Source organism: Plectropomus leopardus, chromosome 2 (assembly GCF_008729295.1).
Source record: "Plectropomus leopardus isolate mb chromosome 2, YSFRI_Pleo_2.0, whole genome shotgun sequence".
Classification (NCBI taxonomy): Eukaryota; Metazoa; Chordata; class Actinopteri; order Perciformes; family Serranidae; genus Plectropomus; species Plectropomus leopardus.
Genome location: NC_056464.1, coordinates 35,622,403 through 35,644,847, shown reverse-complemented (window position 1 = coordinate 35,644,847; position 22,445 = coordinate 35,622,403). Strand labels below are relative to the sequence as shown.

The 22,445-nt window shown below is 38.8% G+C and overlaps 1 protein-coding gene across 1 annotated transcript in view; it reads left to right on the top strand.

The window, feature by feature from the left end:
- arhgef3 (Rho guanine nucleotide exchange factor (GEF) 3) overlaps positions 1-21,610 on the top strand; it is a 34,461-nt gene extending 12,851 nt beyond the window's left edge. The window contains 11 exon segments of the mRNA XM_042510035.1: positions 11,562-11,669; positions 12,343-12,600; positions 13,054-13,116; positions 13,288-13,384; positions 14,225-14,301; positions 14,406-14,663; positions 15,608-15,778; positions 16,987-17,176; positions 18,296-18,411; positions 18,414-18,489; positions 18,492-21,610. Of these exon segments, the coding sequence (XP_042365969.1) occupies positions 11,562-11,669; positions 12,343-12,600; positions 13,054-13,116; positions 13,288-13,384; positions 14,225-14,301; positions 14,406-14,663; positions 15,608-15,778; positions 16,987-17,176; positions 18,296-18,411; positions 18,414-18,489; positions 18,492-19,012 (1,935 nt within the window). The 3' untranslated portion in view covers positions 19,013-21,610.
- Positions 21,611-22,445: the final 835 nt, after the last annotated feature.

The following is a 22,445-nucleotide window of genomic DNA, read 5'->3' as shown; positions in this document are numbered from 1 at the left end:
GCAGCTCAGGAAGTGATGCTGCTCCACTGTGTTGTCACCCAAACTTCAGCTGCATAAAGCACTTATGCAATGTGACGTAATGTCCAGGGCTTTGAGGTGTAACTTAACACAAAACCAACTTTTTCAAGTAAAGCAAATTAATTATGATTTTATCATTCTATCTACTCATACTGTTTCTGGTCCGTGTTTAGTCTGGATTGGTGAGCAGAGCCCTTCAGTGACAGTTATTTTCTTTATGTTGTCTCTTTATTATGACCTGTAGCTGCTCTGTGGAGTTTTTTTTTTTTTTTTTTTAAGATTTTTTATGGCTTTTATTGCTTTTAATGGACAGGGCAGTTTGAGAATGAAAGGGGGAGAGAGAGAGGGGGCGACATGCAGCAAAGGGCTGAGGCCGGATTCGGACCTGCGACCGCTGCGGGGAGGATACAACCTCTGTACAAAGTTTTCATTCAGTGTTATTTACCAATATATATAGTGTGTGTCCTTGAGGTCTGACAAACACCTTAAATGTATTTACCTATGTGGTTTACGAGCTAGCAGCCTCTATGGGTGCATTGTGACTAGTCTTGGCGCATTAGCACCACCTACAATCTCAAATCCCATCGGCTATTGTTCCGATGAGGATATGTCCAACGGTCAATATTTCGTGAGATCTGGTGTAGCTGGAGGATATCTGGGCCAAGACTCCCTAATGTGTGTGCGGATCATTTCAGCTAATCTCTATACACTCATATTCGCACATGAATGCAGCTAAATGTTTCTAAAAATGTATATATATGTGGCTCAGAGGGTAGAGCGGGTTGTCTTTTATTAGAATGGTTTGCGGTTCGATCCCCAGCTCCTCAGTCAACGTGTAGAAGTATCCTTGGGCAAGATACTGAACCCCAAATTGCCTCTGATGGCATCGGTGTGTGAGTGCATGTGAATTTATGAAAACAGGTGGCACTTTATACGGTAGCCTTGGCCACCAGTGTGTGAATGTGTGTGTGAATGTTACTGATAGTGTGAATGCGCTTTGAAGATAAAACGTCTTCAGTTGATAGCCGTCAGGTTTCAAGATTGCATATCGGCCAATGTGTTCTGCCTCTACACACAATCTGTTTACCTGCCACTCAGTTGGTAGAAACCAGAACCTGTGCACTAAAATCTTGTCCAGTTGCCCACCGATTCTGCATACATATGTGTTTATAAAGATTTACACCACCTGAGGGTTAGATCAGTAGGATAGTGTGAAACTATGGCAGGAATATTTATTTCTGAGGGAAACTAATCTTAACAGTTTAGTGTATTTAAGATACAGACTTTGAATTGTAGACATAAATGTTGGATGTGGATTCATGATTTGCAGGGTTTCCTACAGATTCATATATTTGTGTCAGGCATCACAATTAAAACATCTGCCGCCACAAATAGATTTTACTATTTAAATAAGCTAAGACAAAAGGCAAACAAGCTGGTAGATGCATTGTAGATATTCATAGACCAGACGGTAACTGATTTCTGACTCTGTACTTAGTCATCTCCACCTCTGTCAGCGGTTTATTGTATATCAGACACTCGGGGGCCCCTTGACCCTCATGTTGGGCCCCTCCTCATGTTAGTGTCTGTATATTTAGCCCTCTGCCAGCAGCCCGTTCCTTCCGTTTCCCTCCCTGCTCAGTCTAACACAGGATGTCAACCCTGGTCAGTACACCTCAGTGTGACAAAAAGACTCAAACACACCATCAGTTATATTTTGTTTCAGAGCAGCACGGCCAGATTAATGCACCTAAATCAACGGACACCCTATTGTTTCTCTGCTGTTACGCCCTGCAGCGCAGTGAGTCACATACAGTAATATTAAATGCTTTTTTTTTTAAATTGAATTTTGAATTTAACAACACAGTGCTCTCCACATTCTCTAAGACATCTCATATTAAAAACAATACAACAACCAAAATGAATAAATAAATTGATAATAATAAATAAATCAATAAAACTGACAACAATAACAATAATTAAAAGAAAAAGAAAATAAAGAAAAACGACCATCATCCCCCTTTACTCGTGCTTTTTTCATTTCAGTATCATAAAAACATCAACTACATAAATAAGAAAAAGCAGTAAATCATTATAAAATGCCTTGAGAAGAGAACTAACAAATCTAATGTGTAAATTATGTAAATAAATTTTGTTAAAATAGTCCTGCAGTTATTTAGGACTGGGTCTCATTTACTTTGGAGGTTTCTGTTTGGCACCAGAGTGGTTATAGATTGTTAATTAATAACTGAGGCCCTCAGGTCACATGCAGATTCACAGTTATCGATGTGGTTTAGTAAACTGAAGGCCGGGATTTGTGAACTGTGAGGTTTTTCTAGCACCTACATCTTTAAAAATAAGGCCTTATAAATAAAATAAGAGGCTTTATTACACACTTTTAAATAATGTGAGTTGGTATATCGATGTTTATTGGTATAAAAAGTGATGCACCCGATGATTTTTTTATCTCATAGTTTCATAACATTCAGAATGATATAACATCATTTTAGCATAACTCACAATTGTGAAACAAAAACCTCAATAATGAACAAAAAAAACGTTTATTTTCTTCCACATAATTCAGTTTTTATAAACTAGTTGAGATTTTAGGTCAGAGCTGCGATTAAGCTGAAGTCACTGATGTTTTCTGCCTCTCTATCTTTCCTGCGGATTGAGGTCATTGTTGTCTTCCTCTCTCCATCTGTAATCTTTTCCAAATTGTAGTGTTTTTTTTCCATTTCTTTCATTTTTCTGCAACATTTACAGAATAAAGATGGACGATAAAGTGTTTTTGATTGATGTTTTAGTTTATGCAGAAACATGAATATATTTGTTTTTTTGCAAAATGTATAATAGTAATAATAAATAAAAGTTTAATCCTACTATAACTAAAGTACTGTGAAATACTCATCGTGTGTAGTGTGATGTTTTGTTTCAGCTGAGACAGTTAAAGGAAAATCCGGTATTTTTCACCTGGGTTGAAAATTATTCTCATGATGGGGTCTATTGTAGCCAGCTTACCGAAATAGCATATTATATATCTATATACTGTATTTTATTATCATATTTTATGCATTGTTTCCTTAAAAAATCTCTCTCAGGCAAAGTGCATATGAGTGGCATTTTACCATTTGATGAGAAAATCCTCTCTGTTGAATTTCGGTTGAATACATCACGTGTTATTGCAGCTGTCTATAGTTAATGTCACCGTTCACATGAAATCCAGACTCATCAAACCAGGCAACGTTTTTCCAATCTTCTATTGTCCAACTTTGGGGCATCAGCGCCAGTTGTACCCTCAGTTTCCTGTTCTCAGCTGGCAGCAGTGGCACCTTGTGTGGTCTTCTGCTGCCGTAGCTCGTCTGCTTCAAGGTTCCTCGTGTTTTGCGTTCAGAGATGCTCTTCTGCAGACCTCGGTCATAACAAGTGGTTATTATAGTCACTGTTGCCCTTCTATCAACTTGAACCAGTCTGGCCACTCTCCGCTGACTTCTGGCATCAACAAGGCGTTTTTGCCCAGAGAACTTCAGCTCACTGGATATTTTCTTTTTTTTTTCCGCATCATTCTCAGTAAACACGAGAGATGGTTGTGGGTGTTGATGAAAATCCCAGTAGATCAGCAGTTGGTGAAATATTGAAATATTCAGAATAGCCCGTCTTGCACAAACAACCGTGCAACGTTCAAAGTCTCTTAAATCACCTTTCTTCCCCTGTTCTGATGCTCGGCTTGAACTTCAGCGAATCGTCTTGACCATGTCTATATGCCTAAATGTACTGAGTTGCTGCCATGTGATTGTCTGATATTTGCATTAACGAGCAGTTGAAAAAGTGTACCTTATAAGGTGGCAGGTGACTATATTTTATTGTTATATTTTATGCATCGTTTCCTGAAAAACTTTGTCTGAGGCAAAGTGCATATGAGTGGTTTTGTCACCATTCGGTGAGAAAATCCTGGTCATATCGTTTACGTCTGTCTATATTTTAAGGACCTCACTGTTGAATTTCAGTTGAATACATCACGTGGTAATGCAGCCGCCTGCAGTCGATGTCACAATTCAGATGAAGTGAGGGGGATCCGTCTGAGTCAGTAGAGAAAAATGATTTTGTTCGTGGTTCAGTCAGGGACACTTGGTCCTTTCTGGGCGTCCACGACCAAATGGTTGTATTCTCAGACAATGGAGCTGCGTCTCATGGGCAGCTTTTGTTAGCTGAGGTGGGTCTCGTGTCAGATCAGAGGTCAGTGATACCAGTCACAAGTTTCGAAGGAAACCCTGAAAACATTTCTAAAAACACAACACATAACCAATATTTCCGTGCTCCCAGCTGATCTAAAACATAAACGTGTGTTTAAGTTTCTTTATTTTGGCTTTTGTTATATATACCTAAATCTTCTTTAGTGGACAATAAATCAACTTACCAGTACATTCATTCCCTGGAGACGTACCCAAACCTTAACTATCATTTTGTCTTTAAAATGTCAAAAAAGTCATCAATGGCTATCATAATTTCCCAGAGCCCAAGCTGACGTCTCCATGTGTTTTGTTTTGTTGGACCAACAGTCCAAAACCACAAAAAAATCAGTTTTCATGTCCATTTGATTGGGAACTTTGCTTGAAAAATGACTGAAACAATAAAATAGTTGCAGATAAATTCTCTGGAAATCGACTAATTGTCAGCTCTATAACCACCTAACTGTAACGTAAAGCAACAACCAAGTCCTTATTCTAAAACGTACTGTTTTTGTCCCCACAGATAATAGAAGTATTCTCACGAACACAAACTGCACACAAAGCTGCAGGAAAACCAGGGCAGAGCTCTGGCTGCCTGCAGGCGACTCTCTTCAGTAATTACAGTTCAGATTAACATTGACTGATGTTGGACTGAACAGTCAAATTTCAGCGTCACCAGTAGCTCCACTATCAATAATATTTAAATTAATATAATTTAAATATACTGTTAAATTTTTACATACCTGTATCTTTAATCTACCTACGTTTCTCTTTTCTCTTTTCTAATTTACTACAATTTACAGGGAAATATTTTATTTTTTGTGTCTACTGAACAGCACGTACACAGGAAAATTCTGTACTTTATAGTATGTCAACTACATTTTACAATGAGAATAATAGGATGTACTTTAATACATTTTACGGGGTATATTTTAGTTATATGCATATTTTACTTAATTTTTACAGGGAAACATTTGACTTTTTTGTCTACCTCACTAAATTTTTACAGGAAAAAACTATGTTATACTTACAGGAATATAATTTAAATATACTGTTAAATTTTTACATACCTGTATCTTTAATCTACCTACGTTTCTCTTTTGTTTATTTCTAATTTACTACAATTTACAGGGAAATATTTTATTTTTTGTGTCTACTGAACAGCACGTACACAGGAAAATTCTGTACTTTATAGTATGTCAACTACATTTTACAATGAGAATAATAGGATGTACTTTAATACATTTTACGGGGTATATTTTAGTTATATGCATATTTTACTTAATTTTTACAGGGAAACATTTGACTTTTTTGTCTACCTCACTAAATTTTTACAGGAAAAAACTATGTTATACTTACAGGGTTTAGTTTTTATATGTATTTTATGACATTTTTATAGGAAAATACTACATTTTCCGCTTCACTCCATGTACCACATGACTAAAGTTTATGTGCAGAACCTATTCTGTAAATCAGATTATTAATGAGAATTAAATGCTTTGTTTTTAGTTTTGTTTAGTTTACCTGACAAAAAAAGAAACATGTACAGCAGACATCTATTCAGCAGCGTATTAACCCACATGTGGTGCTTTCGTGAGTGTTTGGGGACAGTGTTTGTGGGACGGAGTTAAAATAAACTACAGTGCATTCAAGGTAATGAAGGGACATGTCACCCAGAGGAGTGATTTTGTTGCACAACAATGGATCTCAGTGGCACAGAGGAAGAAGATTCATCAGACTTTGATAAACTTGTTATTTGGTCATATATTCATTGTTGTGTTTTGGCTTCTAATAGGATTTGTTGACATGAAGAAAAATGATCATATCATAAATAAAATAAAAAAAAAAAAAGGAGCTTGGGAGAAAGAAAGGAAGGAAGTAAAGTGATAGAGCACGCCTGTGAGTGAGTCAGAGGGAGAGCGAGAGAGTGAGGAGGGGGACGAGTGCACATCATTCAGAGTGAGTAAGCTTGAACAGCTATTTAACGGAGAGGTCAGACAGAAACCTGGAAAAAGAGCTCCAGACGGTCCAGCAGTCAGAGCTCTGGTCTGAACAAACCTTTACTGGACTCAACACTGCCGGTACCGAACGGATCCTCTGACAGCACCAGGCGTTCTTCTCTGGTACCAAACTCTCTTTGGATGCTTTCTTTCTGGCCTCTGGAATTTGTGGCTGCTCTTCCAGTGTCAACTCATTCGAGGAGATTTGTAAAAAAGGTACTGAATAATGAACACCCGACACATTCAGGACTCAAAACCGGCATCAGACTCTTTCTAGTCTCCTTCTGGATTCTGACCAGCACTAAGGTCCATTTGGACTCTTGGTTTCTTACAGCTTCTGAAAGATCTACTGATATCATGCTCCCTCCTGACACTTGACGTTTTCACACTTTTAGTAGCTGTCTCACAGTCTCTCCTGTATTCCCTCCTGGACCCTCGATCAGTACCGGACTCTTTCTAAAAATTGAGTTCTTTGTATCAGACTGTACCCAGACTTCTCACCAGTGTTTGTACAACTCGTTCTGGATTAGTTTAAAATATTTCTGGACCCTCTCTTGGTACTGGGAAAGGTCCAGATCCTGTGCTGGGTTTTGTGGTGAGCAGTATGGTGGCTGGGCAGACGCCCCTCTTCCTGCTTCTCAGCAAAGGGAAATACAACATGGGGAAACGGGTGGAGGTAAGATAGAAAATATATTGTGTATGTTGTATTCTGCTGCTTTATGTTAAAGGCTGTGCAAATTTTAACTCCTTTATATTCTGTTTGGGTAGTTTAATCAGCAGCAATGCTTCATTCTATAAGATCATATGTTTGTAGTTTTGCTGTCTTGTGGGCAACACGCATCTGCCAAAAGTCCTTTTCATGGTGTCAGAAAAACAGCTGTTTTCAGGCTTTTAGACAGTGCGTTTTCCAGGTGATACAAGAGAGTTTTTGAAGAGATTATTTAGCCTTGACAAGTATTCACTGATGGAAAGATGGCCTTGGAATAAAATTAGGCTATCAGTGCAGGAAAAAGATGCAAATTCTTTTTGAAATTGGTGCTGCATGACCAGAGAAAACAGAGAAAAATAAAGCAAGATGTAGAAGACCTAAAACTACCAGAATGCACTGCGGCACACCAGGCCAATAAACACTCCAGCTGGTGGGTCATGTTACGCAAACTCTCACTTGTGAAACAATGGATGCCAGCTGGCAAGAAATAGTCTCCTACTACAATTAAACAATAGCCTAAAACATTCGATCAGCGCTGCTTAGTTTCATTGTTTGATCTCAGTTTTTTCGGCTTCTGTTTTCACTGTCCAGGAAGCGGGATGGCGCCCGCTTCCTGTTCACAAACACATGCTATTACAGCCAAACACACGGCACTAAGATTTGTTTCTGAAAACATTTTAGTCAAGAAATATGTGGCACAGTAACATCTTGGTTTATATTTGATCTGCAATGTCTAGTAGTATCGTTTGATCACATTTCGGTTTTACTTCGAGGGAGAGAAGGGCGGGTGTGTCGCTTGATCCGCGAAACTCTTTGTGTCCACGGTGGCAGACATTTGTGTGTTAAAAGACCTGGACACAGCATTGGAGGCAAGCCCCTGTTCATTCCTATGAAAGCTTCTCAGTAGTGCATTAAATTTTCTGTTTTCACGATCTTCCACGTAATGGTGCTCATAGAGCACTTACAACGGCCGAGCGTGGACAAGTGTGCACGACTGGCTAAATTCTAGCTTAGCATTCTGCTAACTTAAATACAGATTAAATGATTTAATCTTGGGCTCTTCTAGACTTTTCAAATGTTATCAGACTGAATGGATCAAATCCTGATAGTAAAACGAATCATTTTGGGGGATGCTGGTGTTTAAAGATGTATCCACTGATTGTCTCTTACTGAATGTAAGTCAATTGGTAAAAGCCTTTCGGACCCAGAGGGTGTAATTCCACGTTTGTCCACTGTGTAAAATTGGCTTCAAAGCCTGGTGCTGTTCCTGGCGGCTTTGTGACGGACAAATGAAAATGCAGCCTGTAGTTCAAGACACAGCCCTGAGAGCCAGCGAAACTCCGCCAGATGATGTGTTTTGAATCAGTTTGCGTTTCACTGCTGGATTTTCTCAACACACAGTTGAACACATTATTTTTAAGTCTATCACAAACATTCAAAATCAAATCAACTGGAGATGGATTTCCCTGGATAGGAATCTGGACAAAAACTGTATTCTGAAAAGTAACTAAAACTGACAAATGTTGTGAAGCAAAAAGTACAAAATTTACCTCTGAGATTTAGTGGAGTTTAAGTTTTAAGCTGCATAAAATGGAAATACCCAAGTAAAGTAAAAGTACCTCAAATGCATGTGCTTAGTTATAACCCACCACTGAAGGTGAATGTGATGCTTAAAGCTTTTAACATTATACTTGGGAAGGCAACCGAAATATTTTCTACAAAAACATTCCACATTAGAAGGTTTCTGATTATTTGGTCTAATGCCACTGATGTGTGTCATTATCCTGAACACTATATGGCACTAAGTGAGGTCTTTCATAAGCTTTATTTAAGCAGAGGGTCACTTGACTTTTCTGTGAGGAAAACATCTGAGGTGGTTGTAAAGATTCTGCTTTAGGCCTCAAAAAAAAAAAAAAAGCCTGACATTACTGTTTGTCCAAGGGGCCTTTTTTTCTTCATCTTGAACAAAAACACTGTTAACTGTCAGGCCTCACACTCAGACATGTGAGAAAAACTGAGAAAACCACATGCTTAGTTTTTCCATGTGTCTCCATCAGGCTTTAACTTCCTTCTCAGCTCTGTTCTTCACCTCCTTCAGCAGTCCTGCATGAGGAGCTTTTCTATGCACATTTTGGTCTGAAATAAACCAACTCTGAGTATTTGTATAACATTAGTGGAAGGAGATGTGCATAAATTTACATCTGTTAAAAGTTGCACTAAGTTTGCAGTGTAACTTCTCTACTCATGTGCCATTTTGTCCTTAATGCATCTTTTCTATCCTGGTTGCAGCCCGTTGTTGACTCCAAATTAAACATCAAAATACGTAATTGATCCATTACCCTCCACAAAAACACATTGAAGTGTTTTCTGATTTGATGCTCTTAACAAAAAACGTTCACTATTCAGTAAATGAACCGTTTCCTTGTGTTACTCAGCTGTGGGTCATTTTTGGGAATATCTGCAGCCGCTGATGTGTTTACCTCTTCCAAGGAAGCTTGCTGCTTTGTTACTTGCATGCGCTGCACAATGACTACGAAAATGAAACCAGGATGTGATTGTCATTAATCAGAAGGGCCGTGACGACAAAAGTGACATCGTAATGAGTAATTTCATGACTGTAACACACTACTAGTAATGTGTTACCGTCCAGCATGGCTTGAGAGTCCGTCTGCTGTAAATCTGATGTAATTACTCTTTTGTTGACCGACTGTGCTGAATTGATCTTTGTCAGTTTGAATTAACTGAAGAGCCGTCACACACAGAAATCTATTACATGTCCAATGGAAACTTCTCCAGTGTGAAGCAAATAAACAGATTATGTATTACCTTCCCTGACTTTTAAATCTTTAATAAATACAACAGAATCATCTGCTAAACACACTGGCCTGATTAACGCAGTGTAACTGATACTGACATTTGATATTTTAGAGATTCGTCAAACCTCCAACAGCAACATTAAAGGCTGCAAAGTCACAACTTTCAATTGTTAGTCTCCTCTTAACTGTTGATTTCCATGAATGAGACAGAAAACACAAAAACTGTGGGAAATCTGTTTGTAAGATTCGTGATGTGAGCTTATAGCTGAAGTTGAAAATCTTTCTGCGTCTGCGGACCAATCAAGGATAAAAAAAACAACAAAACAATACCCGAGGTCAATTTATTTTTGGTCGACTGGTTCCTGACTGTGTTGATGGAAACAGAGTTTGATGGTTCCTGTGTTCCAGTAGGTCAGTTGACTTTGACACACAAACACAAACAAACACACACGAACATACACACACTCACACATACATGCACACATTGATTTCTTGTAAGTCTGTATCCAGGACAAGCAGCCTGGTGGTATTTCAACACACAGAGACAGATCCTGATAAGTTAAAGGCTTCATATCTGTGTGTGTGTGTGTGTGTGTGTTCTGGCAGAGAGGGAAAACACTTTGAGTCACACCATTGTTTAACCTACGGTTTATTAACAATAACGAGTCGACTTTCCCGCAAACTTACGAGAACAATCTGCAGACACACACTTACTGTTAAACCTCAGACTGGCACGTTGTTCTAAAAACATTTCAACTGATTGATTATCATTACTCTTTTAACAGAAAACAATTTTATTTGTATGATTTAAACCGGGTGCAGCCTCTCCAAAGTTGGGATCTGCAGATTTTCTCTGTTGTTTTTTGTAAACTGAATATTTTGGAACTGTGATTGACAGCTACAGAAACTTCCAAGAGTCACACAGTGATAGTTTTCATTGGGAAGTTAAATGATTTTGGAGTCAGTGCTATAACAAAACTCTGTCTCTGTAAGCAATCTTTCACACCCTTTGCATCATTGATTTTCAATTTTACCTTTAGCAAGATAAATAAGATCCTCCAAACTTGAGTCAGCCCAGTCGGCAGAATAAATTGTTGACATTGTTGTTGGCAAACCACAAATACGCTACATTTGCATGTTTTATATCAACATTTACTGTATAAAGTGACAGTGTGTGTGAGCTGACTTTTCATCAGGATGTTGATGGCGCGTCACCTAGACAAGACGTCTGCTGATCTTCAGATCATTGTTCAAGACCGATAAATGACAAAACTCATTGTGATTTAGCGAGTCAGTGTGTTTCCAGTAGCTTTTGAGGCCAAATGTGGGTGCTTTGTTGCAGGTATAGCGCCACGAAAAGTGGTTGGTTTTTACTGAGATTTTACTTTTCCTGCCAGGGTTAAGCCTGTATTTTAAGCCAAAATATGTTTTTGTTTTTTTTTTTTTTTTAAAAATAATGGCATGTTAACAACAACGTATTTGCTACATAATAATGTACAAATATAACGTATCTGGGGTTTGCAGAAATGTACAATGCCAACATTTCCTTTCTAGCTCTGGTAATGGTGACGATATTGTTGCCATTAAAGGTGAAGAGAAATTAAGTCCTTTGATTGTAGAACGTGTGGAGTTTTTAATGGCCGGTGACGTGCGTCGTTGTGTCTGCCACAGCGTCTCTTATAATATCACCTCTGGTCTTAACAGCGTTGTGTGAAGTGACTCATTGATCACAGGAGTGTTGTTTTTGTGTGACGATGTGAACGCAGTCTGTCTCTGTTCTCTCGTTCAGGAGCCCAGCACCAAGCGCAGTAAACTCGTATCCCGGGTGACGTCTCTGGCGAGCCTGCTGCCGCCCGTCAAGACCGTCCCGCTGAAGAGGATTGGTCAGACGCTGCAGGTAAACAGCCAATCAGGTGTCTTTTTCCTCTAAGTCAGTTCAGCTGTGAAGTGGTTCCCCTGTTCTGAAAGTGTTCTCCCCAAATTTGTATTTACATTTCAGACTTTCCTTTTGTGGATAAGAAACAGGAGAGAATAATATTCTGACTCAACTGGTTAATGTACTGACCATCAGTTTTATTGATTTCCTCTTGATTCTGTTTCTGTTTTGATGAAGCAGAAACTAGAAAGTACCGCAGTACCCATAAGACTCAGCGCTTTGTCATTCGATTGTTGCTGACTTCATCCAAAATTGACACTTAATTCAAAACTAATTCAAGCTTTACATTGATAAATCAGTGCTCTCAACATGTAATCTTTAGCTTCCACCTAAGGTTAGCGGTGCACCCTGGGAGTCGTAGTTTACCTTTCCCCTAAAGCTTTGATGCACACGTCCTTGTGCCTTTAATATTTTAATCAAACAACCAAAAATTGTTGGATTTACTTGTTCATTATTAATTTAAATTCATAATACAACCGAGTTTCATGCCAGTTTAAATGTCCAAATTAGTTCCTGGAACCAGAGGTGCCAAAAGTAGCTCGTCCCAGTTTGTAACTCTTTGCTACAGATGCAAAAATACACAAAATAAATATCCTGTGTGTATCAGCTGGTTTGACCGTCTCTGTCTCTGCAGCGCTCCATCAGTTTCCGTAATGAGAGTCAGACAGAGAGAGCCTCCCATCCTCCTCCTCCCTCCTCCTCATCCGCAGTGAAGACGCGCGTTATCTCAGCGACGGTGTCCAACACCTCCTCCTCCATGACTGCAGCACGAGTTTCCACTTCAACTGCCCAGGCTGCCAAGCGCCGTGACAGCAAGCTTTGGAGTGAGACGTTTGACGTCCGGCTGGGAGCGACGCAACCTTTGAGCCCAAAAGAGATAAAACGGCAAGAGGTGAGAGACACACTGCTGCTGGGCTGAATGATTTAAATTTTTTATTTTGTTTATCTAAATGATACTTTGAGAACACATTCAGATTAAAACACAACTCTCCTCCAGCGCTTTATTCACCAGCCATAAGTATGAGAAACAACATTATTGTCAACTTTGTTGAATTGTTTTTATAAAACTGAATATTTTTCTTAATGGACAAATAAATTTACGAGAAAAAAAGACAACAAATACAAAACATCAGAATAGACAACTTAACAAATACACTTGACAAAAACAATATGTCCTTTAACACCACGAAACAGTAGATTCTATTTTCTTCTCACCACATTTAAAAAAAAACCCCAAAAAAACCCTCAGCATACTCAAATCTCAACCACTTTTAACACGAAGATGACCCAGTGCCAAAGACGATCTTTTTTCCCAAATTCTCTCTCTCTCTCTCTCTCCCTGCAGGCTATATTTGAGTTGGCTCAGGGCGAGCAAGACTTAGTGGAGGATCTCAAATTGGCTAAAAAGGTAAATGAAACTCTTTTTTTTTCCCTTAAAGAACTGTGCCGGTACTTTCTGAGCTCATTTGCTCATCTTTGTGTGTGTGTGTGTGTGTGTGTGTGTGTGTGTGCGTGCGTGTGCGTGTGCGTGTGCGTGTGCGTGTGCGTGTGCGCGTGTGCGTGTGCGTGTGCGCTGCAGGCATACCGTGACCCGATGCTGAAGCTATCCATCATGACTGAGCAGGAGCTGACCCAGATCTTTGGCACGCTGGACTCGCTGATACCCCTGCATGAAGGTAGGAGGCAGCATCTGATGATAGTTACTCGTCAAAGATTTACAAGCTGCAACGTGCTTTAAAGTTCCCTTTTTCATGAACCTCTTTACATTAATGGGATGACTATTTAACATGTTGGCCTCATGTCTGAATTTTCTTTTTATTTAAAAGTCACAATCTTATTAGAGACCTCGTAACGTTTCCTGATCACTTTCAACACAGCACAAGTCTGAACTGTTGTGTCAGATTAATGTAAATGCCGCAGCAACACAGCATCATCTCTTAACTATGTTAAATCCTAGCTAATTACATAAAAATTGATATTTATGTGTGACTGCTGTCAGTCAGTAATTTAAGGACTGCTCTGCTCTCTGTCCTGGGGTATTCAGGACAATAATACCAGCTCCTGACCCTCTGCCCCCCCACTTTTCAGTCTCGTTATTTTCGCGTTTGTATATATGTTATATTAATTTTAAAAAATATACATCAAGTCACATTAGTCACATTGACATCAAGTGTCAGATTAATTGTTTCAAAGTATCTAATGTAAATAAAAATGTGGGCAGTTTTTTACTATATTTGACTATATTTTTTAAGGCAAAGTTCTCTTTTCATGAACCCTGGCTTTTTAGAATCAAAATAAAATTTTATGCAAAAATTATATATTTTACAAAATATCATATAATATCATATTAAAAAAATCCCTTTGACATCAGTAAATATTTGTATGATATTGTATGTCAGCCCTACTAGTTGATTGAGTTTGGAAACCCCAGACAAATTGTCTTAAATGTTCCCATTCTGCTTTTGGTGCTGATGTCTGTAAATTTTATCATTTCAAAACTGTCTGTCTCCTGTCAGACCTGCTGAGTCGCCTCCGAGATGCCAGAAAACCTGACGGGTCCACAGAACATGTGGGACACATCCTGACTGACTGGGTGAGTGTTTCTCTATAAATAATGCATCATGCTGAAAAAAATGATAGTCGTCTCTGTGTCCTACACTTTGCAGTAACCATGTCTGTGTCTCTGTGTCCCTGCAGCTGCCCTGTCTCTCCTCCTACACTGCGTACTGCAGTAACCAGGTGAAGGCTAAGTCCTTGCTGGACCAGAAGAAGCAGGATCGGCGGGTTCAGGACTTCTTGCAGCGCTGTCTCCAATCACCATTTAGCAGGAAATTGGACCTGTGGAACTTCCTGGACATTCCCCGCAGTCGACTGGTGAAATACCCGCTGCTGCTCAGGGAGATCCTGAAGCACACGGCCAACGACCATCCGGACCGGCAGCACCTGGACGAGGCGGTGAGGAAAACCAGCGTTAATCTACACCTTTGTCCTGCAGGTCTCACTGTCAGTCTGAGGTTGTGGGAAATATGTTTTTAAATTTCTTAAAACCAACCAAGTACAGATGTAAACTGTGCAAATATAACGCTGAAGTCTGTAGTAACACTGAAAATTTGGCAGTAATGGTCACACCGCCATTTAAAACAGCAAAATTTTTAATCTGCACCAAATTTTTACATCAAGTTTAACATGTTAATTTACACAGTTAACCAACCAGCAGGGCATCTGTATCCAGATCCCATAAGTTCTGCTGATTTTTCTTTTGTGATGTGAAGTTGAAGCACTTCAGGGCTTGTATGGGTGTGAAATTCTCCTGATTGAATTATCAGTACAAACGATGAAAAACGTTTAGAAAATATCTATTTTTTTAGATAAAAGGTAAAAATTACAAGCCTGTGGGCCTACAGGGAGCCTGTAAGGACAAAAGTCAACTGAGACAGCCAAGGTGAATTTCTGTGAGAAAAAACCCATCTGTTACGTGCATCACTCATGGTGGAAAAGTCAGAAGAAGCCCAGTGCTTATACTAAAAAAATAAGATATTACTCTTAAATAATCTGAAATAACTTTACAGCTTTGTACTTTGAACTTCCTTTATTAAATATAATCAATCTGGGTGAAAATCTATTATATAACACTTTTTAGTTGCTTAAATTCATCTCTTTTTTTCATGTGAGATACTGAGGTTCTCTGCACCACCTTCTCTGCACAATTGAACTTTTTCCATTATTTGCATGTAACTTGTGTAGTTAGCTACATCAACAGGTTGTTTTTGTTGATCAACAGTGAAACAGAAGCAGAGAGCAGAAGGAATGAGAGTGCAACATTAAACTGAATATTTAGAAAACAGATCGGATGGTATAAATGGATGGATGAGGTTACATGTTGTCTGCTTGCTCCTCAGATGCTGATGGTTCAGAGCGTGGTGGCGGACATCAACAGGCGGACAGGCGAGTCAGAGTGTCAGTACTACAAGGACCGCCTGCTGTACACTGAGGAGGGACAGAGGGACGAACTCATCGAGCGGTCCAGGACCCTCAGCTGCCACGGAGAGCTGAAGAACAACAGAGGACTCGTCAGTACATTTCTACTATTTCATACCTGCTAACCTCCCGACCCCTTTTATCCAAACATGTCCTACACGGTCTTCTACTAAGTTCATGAATAGAAAGTGATAGAGAATTAGGTCAGTACCAGGCCTACAAGAGGCCTTGAGTCCAGATACTAGACCCTCACAGCAGCCTTTTCTTGTGCTTGGTATAAGCAGATTTAGTGTCTCCTCTTGGGGATGTGCCGTTGCATAGTTGGGGAGACAGGCAAGATGATTTAGGGTCAACAGGGTGAGCACACTTGCTTGTTTAAACTAAGGGACCGATAGAATATAATTTTTAAAAAAATTTAATTTAGAAATGTTGGCATACAAAACAATACAGCAGGTATGCACTTGACTAAATTTTTCTTATATAAATGCACAACAACCTATACCAAACATACATACTTACATACATGCACATGCACAATAAAGTATCTCTTTATGCATACCTGCATGTGTCAACCTTTAAAGTGTGCATATTAAATATAATGTACGTGCATAAAGGGCATTTACCCACAAGCATCGTCAGCACAAGGAGTGGCATGTGTAAACATACAGAGGATCTAAACTAATCACAGACATGAATAAAGATGAGAAAGAAAATACAGAATAGAAATTGAAAAGAAATAAAATAAATGAATAAATAATTATATAAACAGTGTGATTAGTTAGACAGTTTGCTGTGGTGTGTGTGGACACTCTGCACGTTCAGATGCAACTCTCCTCGATCGATTCCTGATTAAATACTGTATGTAATTCATCCAAGCCTCCTGAGTTCTTCAGTCACTCAATCACCAGCTCACACAGTGTTTTTCTACATCAGAAAGGTCAAACATTATGGTTTGGATCCGGTGGAGGTCACTCTGAGAACAATTTATTGTTGTGTCTCTTTCCCACCTTTATATAATGTCTTAACATATGAATGTAACATATAACTATAACATTATATACTTTATATAAAAATAGAAAAGTTCACCTTTGCAATTGTGATTAGTTACTTTCAGTTTGTCTGCCGTACAGGAACTACTATTACTACTTTGATTATTTTACCAATTTTATGATTAGAAAAAAAGGATCCAAATATGTTAATTGTCATCTATGGAAAAAAATACTCAATATTCACAAAAAACAATTGACAGGTGGATCACTGAATTATGAAAAAATAACGTATTCTTTCTCTCTTTTTCCAGAAGCTCCATGTGTTCCTGTTCCAGGACGTCCTCGTCATCACCCGGTCCGTCTCGCTGAACGACCAGCCGGTCAGCTACCAGCTCTGCCGCCAGCCAATCCCCATCCGGCAGCTGGACCTCGAGGACCTATCAGACGGAGAGATGAGGGTGGGCGGCTCCATCAGAGGAGCCTTCAGCAACAACGAGCGAAGTCAGTGCTTCACAGATATCATTTTGTCATTCCACGATCAATGCATTCACTTGTTTTATTTTTTCTATCTGTTATAAAACAATGACTGTATTCCACTTCTACTAATACTGATACTGAAGAGTACGCTGTATGGCCAGAAGATATTTAGTATACTTTTGTTGTACTTTTGGTATACTTTTGGTTGGAGGCTTGTGTTTCCCTTGTAAAACCACATGAACATGTAGGTATATTAAATTACACTGACATGATGATTCTTTTCCTAAATTTAACCCACACAACATTACAATAAGTATGTAACTTAATGTAAAGTATGCAGTGTCATTTGTGTAGTGCTATTTTGTGGATATTTTGTTGATATATGAGTATACATAATTTTCCTACTTTTTTAGTGTGAACACAACATACTAAAAACCCAATTTAATTTAAAGAGTATATGTGGATTGGTGTTTGTGTTAGCAGCTAGTTTAATGTGTGAATTTCATCATATTTAATCAGTATTCCATATTTTGATTTTGTATTTGGAGCACTGAAACAACATGATGCCAAAGATACAAGTCATTTGGAAACTGTGTCGATCAGATGACACTGACAAGTTTATTTTTACATTTTAAAATGATGTTCAGTGTACATGATTTGGTTACATTCCTCATCAAAAAGGCTTATTACATTTTTTATATTTGTCTGCCATTCTTTTTTTTTTTTATTCAATCCTTTATTTAAACAGGTATTCGCAATAAGATTATAATTATTATTATAATTATGATAATTTTTCTTAGAAAAACCTTATACAAAAATTATATATAGGGGTCAAAAATAGGCACACAGAAGAAAATCAATTACAAGTGTGATTGGAAGTGCATAAGTACAACCTTTTAAAATGTTCAAATGGAGTTTCGATATGGGCATCCTCTTTAAAAATGTTGTATCAGACAGAATTGTCAGCTTGTTACATGTTACGCGTTACACGTTACACGATACGTTTTCATCCTCAACTCAAACTCAGTGGAGTAGATGGATTTAAAGGTCGAGACTCAGGACACCTCAGAAAATGATTAAACAAAATACAAATTTAAAGAATATAATAATCATAGTCTCTCTTGCTGTCCCTCCTCCTCACAGCAAAAAATTTCTTCCGGGTTTCGGACCGTACCGGCATTCAGCTGCAGAGCCACTGCTTCCAGGCCAGCGACGCCTTCAACAAACAACAGTGGATCAACTGCATCAGACAAGCCAAAGAGAGGCCGCAGCTCTGACCGGAGACCAGCCACCGCAGACAGGACAGTGTCTGGAGACAGGGCTGGGGGGACAGATAGGGCCCTTGGTGAGACAGGGCTTGATGATGAGAAGGGGGTGTGGGGGGAGGCGGAGACGGGGCTGGAAGCAGAGCAAGGAGAGAGAGATGTTGATGTGGGTGAAGAGGCTGTGGTGACACATGACACAATGACAGGTAGAGAGATGGAGACGGGTTTGGGTGTGGATGGTGGGACGAGTTTGGAATCAGAAACAGGGATGGAGGGTGAGACGAGGCTGACAGAGACAGGTGAGATGGAGACGGTTGTAGATGGGGAGATGGAGGAGACAGGAGACAGAGCAGACTGCAGGATGGATGGAGGAGAAGAAGGAGAAACTGTGAGCGGAGGCACTGATGATGTTTCCACCTCCCTTCTCTCTTCTGCTTCTCCCTGTCAGAAGGAGAAGGGGGTGATGGAGGAGGAGGAGGAGGACAGGGAGGTGATGGAGGAGGAGTACAGTGGCGGCGAGGAGGGGGAAGAGGTTGGCATGGACACGGGCGAGGTTGACTCACTGCAGTGCGAGGAGCTGAACCTCAGGTGCTGATGCTCGGACCAAAAAACTGACCCTGACAGCCAATCAAATCGGGGGACTTGATGATGATGTCATTGACAAAGTCAAGAACATCAAACTTGTCAAAAGACCGTTGACGTGACAACACAAACATACTAAACGGGGCCCTTCGTATTTCCTGTTGGAATGTTTTACAGACTTCCTTATAATACATCCATGGTTTGCGGATGACATCAGCTGACAGGAAGTAAACGTCGACCCAAGCTGTTGCCTAGCAATGCAATTCCAGTGAAACGGTCATTAGCCATCGTGTTCCGGAACACTGTATCTGCTGTATCCTGGCTGCTGGTATCTATGGCAACCGATCTGTTCTAGAACGCCACAAAAAACAGTGTGTCCACGACAATCCAGAACACTGAGAACTGGATACCATGCTTAAAGGGGACCTATTATGCTTTTGTTTGGTTTTTTTAATTGTTTTGTGTAGCATTTTTGTGGTTTTAAAAGGTCTCCTAAGTAATAAAGTGCAAAGTCCAAACCAAAGGGAGCTCGCTCTCCCTCAGAAGACACTGCTCCCAGGCTGCCTGAAACAGCTCGTTTGAGTTTCAGTGTCTACTTCCGTAACTTGGTGACATCACAATGTAATAAATAGATTGAATGTGCATAGAGAGAGCCAGCTGACCAATCAGATCAGAAGTGCTGTAGAAAAGGACACTATGAGACACATGATGTGTTTTTAAAGCATGTAAACCTATTCTAGTAGATTCCCAAAATGCAAATATGATCCCAAAAATTTGCATAAAAGGGCCTCTTTAAAGACGGTGTCCCGCTCATTCCAGAGAAAGTTGCTCACCAGGCACACATTGCAAACATGTTTGTCAAGTTTCCTCAGGCTTTCTTTTTTTAGAGCAACTTCTCGCTGACTCCACGCACATGAATAGCACAGTACTTTTTTTTTTTTTTTACTGATAAAGCTCTTCAAGATTTAAACACACGATGTGTAATTTTCTGCCACTATGGGTCTCTCAGTCAAAACAGTGAGGAAATATGAAGCAATACCGTTATTGCAGTTAGTTTCTCCTGGTTAAATTCCTTAGTGTTCGTCATTCAGAAGGTTTTTACCAGAAACTAGAAGAACTTTTGAAGAATTCTATCAATGTAGTCTATTTCTAAGAAATTTTTAAATAATGTTTAAGACACTGGAGAAGACAGCTGTGCATGCTGTACTAATGGATAAAGTTCCAAATTACTTATCAGGCTATCAGTCAGACATCACAACAATTTGTGCTTATATGTTATGAATGTGAATGTATTTGTACATTCAACAAGTATTTGCTAAAAACTGCAAGTCTCAAACAAACACAGCCTTCTACAGATAATGTTCATGTGCAACCACTCTGCAGCAGAGCTGCAACAATTTACAATTACAATTTAATTTACAATTTAATTTGTGTTCATACATTGGAGGAGTGTGTAGCCTTACAGCATCATGTGTAACTCTCATGTGTAACCGTGGTGATTCTGACCTGTCATTGCCTGCCGCCTCAAACCTGCACTAATCAATATTTTTAATATAACTATTAAATAAAATAACTCTGTTGTAAAAGGTTGTGACATCTTTTGAACCTACTGATTATTTTAACCTCTTGTAGGTGCTAGTTTTGGGATTATGGCACATTTACTCCATGATTCAGTATCAGTGTTTCCAGTTTTGTTTTTTTTTTCAAATGTGCTATGTGGAACTTGAGCACCTGTCCTCAACAATGCCTGAGCACGGCACTGATTGGCATCACACTCTTCAGATGGACACAAACAGGACTCCAGTGAGATGATGTTGCTCTTTAATGATAACTTTCTAAAAATGAAATGGTGGTGGTTTCTGTGTATCTGTCAGCCTGTTGGATGCTTCTCCATCTAAGCGCCAAAAATGTATTAATGCAGTGTTTACAATATGCGGCGTTTACACAGTAAAACTGCTGAGAATTAATAACTAAAAATGCAGTCAGGGAATGTTTTGCAGTCATTAACTATGTGCCAAAAAAGGTGGTATAACCTTTTCCTTGACTATATTTGCTAATCCCAAATTTATGTATGAATGGAATTCATTTGAGACACAGTTGCCGATGCAGTATTGTAATTTTATCTTGAAGTACATTTAAAGCATTCCCAATGCGATAAGGTTAAATGGATTTTCATTTTTTTTAACAATCAATCCTGACAGTTTGTTCTCAACATCCTGTAAAACTGAAACGGCTGCTGTAGGTGTCACTACAGAGCCGAAATATTCAGTGTTTCGTCGAGACAATCAGAGAAGTCCTGAAGCAGGAGCCTGTTGTGTATGTACTGTATGTATGTAAAGAATGTACATTAAGTATATATGTATATGAATGTAGGAACAAAGCCAATCATGTCTGTTATATATGTGCTCACACATTACACGTGAAATGTGACTTAAAATGTGGAGACAATCAGTTTGATATTATGAATTACCTTCATCAGGATAGTTGTGATGCTGTAAGTTGATTTTTATTCTGCTGAGTTAAAAAAAGAAAAAGGTAATATGTAGTTCAGGTGTCAACTAATGTGTGTTGTCACAAGACCAAAGCATCAATAAACTGTTGTAAAAAGAAAGCTGGTCTCTGTCACTGGATGGATGAATACTGACAGTTGCAAATAAAATGTTTCCATGTTAAAATAGAGTAAAATACATTTTTAAAGTTTTCTTATTTTAAAAACAAGTGCAAGTTTAAAATATACAGCCCCAGAATATTAATGTGGGTTGTGAGATGGAGGGAACACCTCTCAAAAGGGTGTGTGTGTGTGTATAAATATACATATATGTCATGACAGAGGAGAAAAATACTAAATTTTGAGAATGAAGTCATAATTTTACAAGAATAAGGTTGTATTTTTTAAGAATAAAGTCGTAATATTATGAGAAAAAAGATGTAATTTTAGGAGAATAAACTGGTAATATTGCAAGAATAAGGTTGGAATTCTACGGGGAAAAAAGTCATGATATTACAAGAACAAAGTCATAATTTTACAAGAAAAGGGTCGTGATTTTATGAGAATAAAGTTGTATTTTTGCGAGAGAGGTTATATTTTATAATAGAAATAAATAAATTGCCAGCAAACACAACAGGTGAGAGCACAGGTCAAAAGGTTACCTGGAGGGACAGCAGTTGCTAAGGAGGCTGCTTGTCCTCTCCTCTGTTTTATAGTTTGCTGGCAATATATTTATTTTTGTAATGTAATATAGTATCCCCTTTCTTGTGAAAAAATGACTTTATTCATATTTATGCTTAATAATGACTTTTTTTCTTAGAAAATTACAACTGTCTTCCCGTAATATGACAAATTTATTCTCATTAAATTAGTTTTTCTCATAAAACTATGTTATTTTTTGACACTAAGCAAATAAATTTGTTATATCATGAGAAAAAAGTCATAATATTAAGACTTA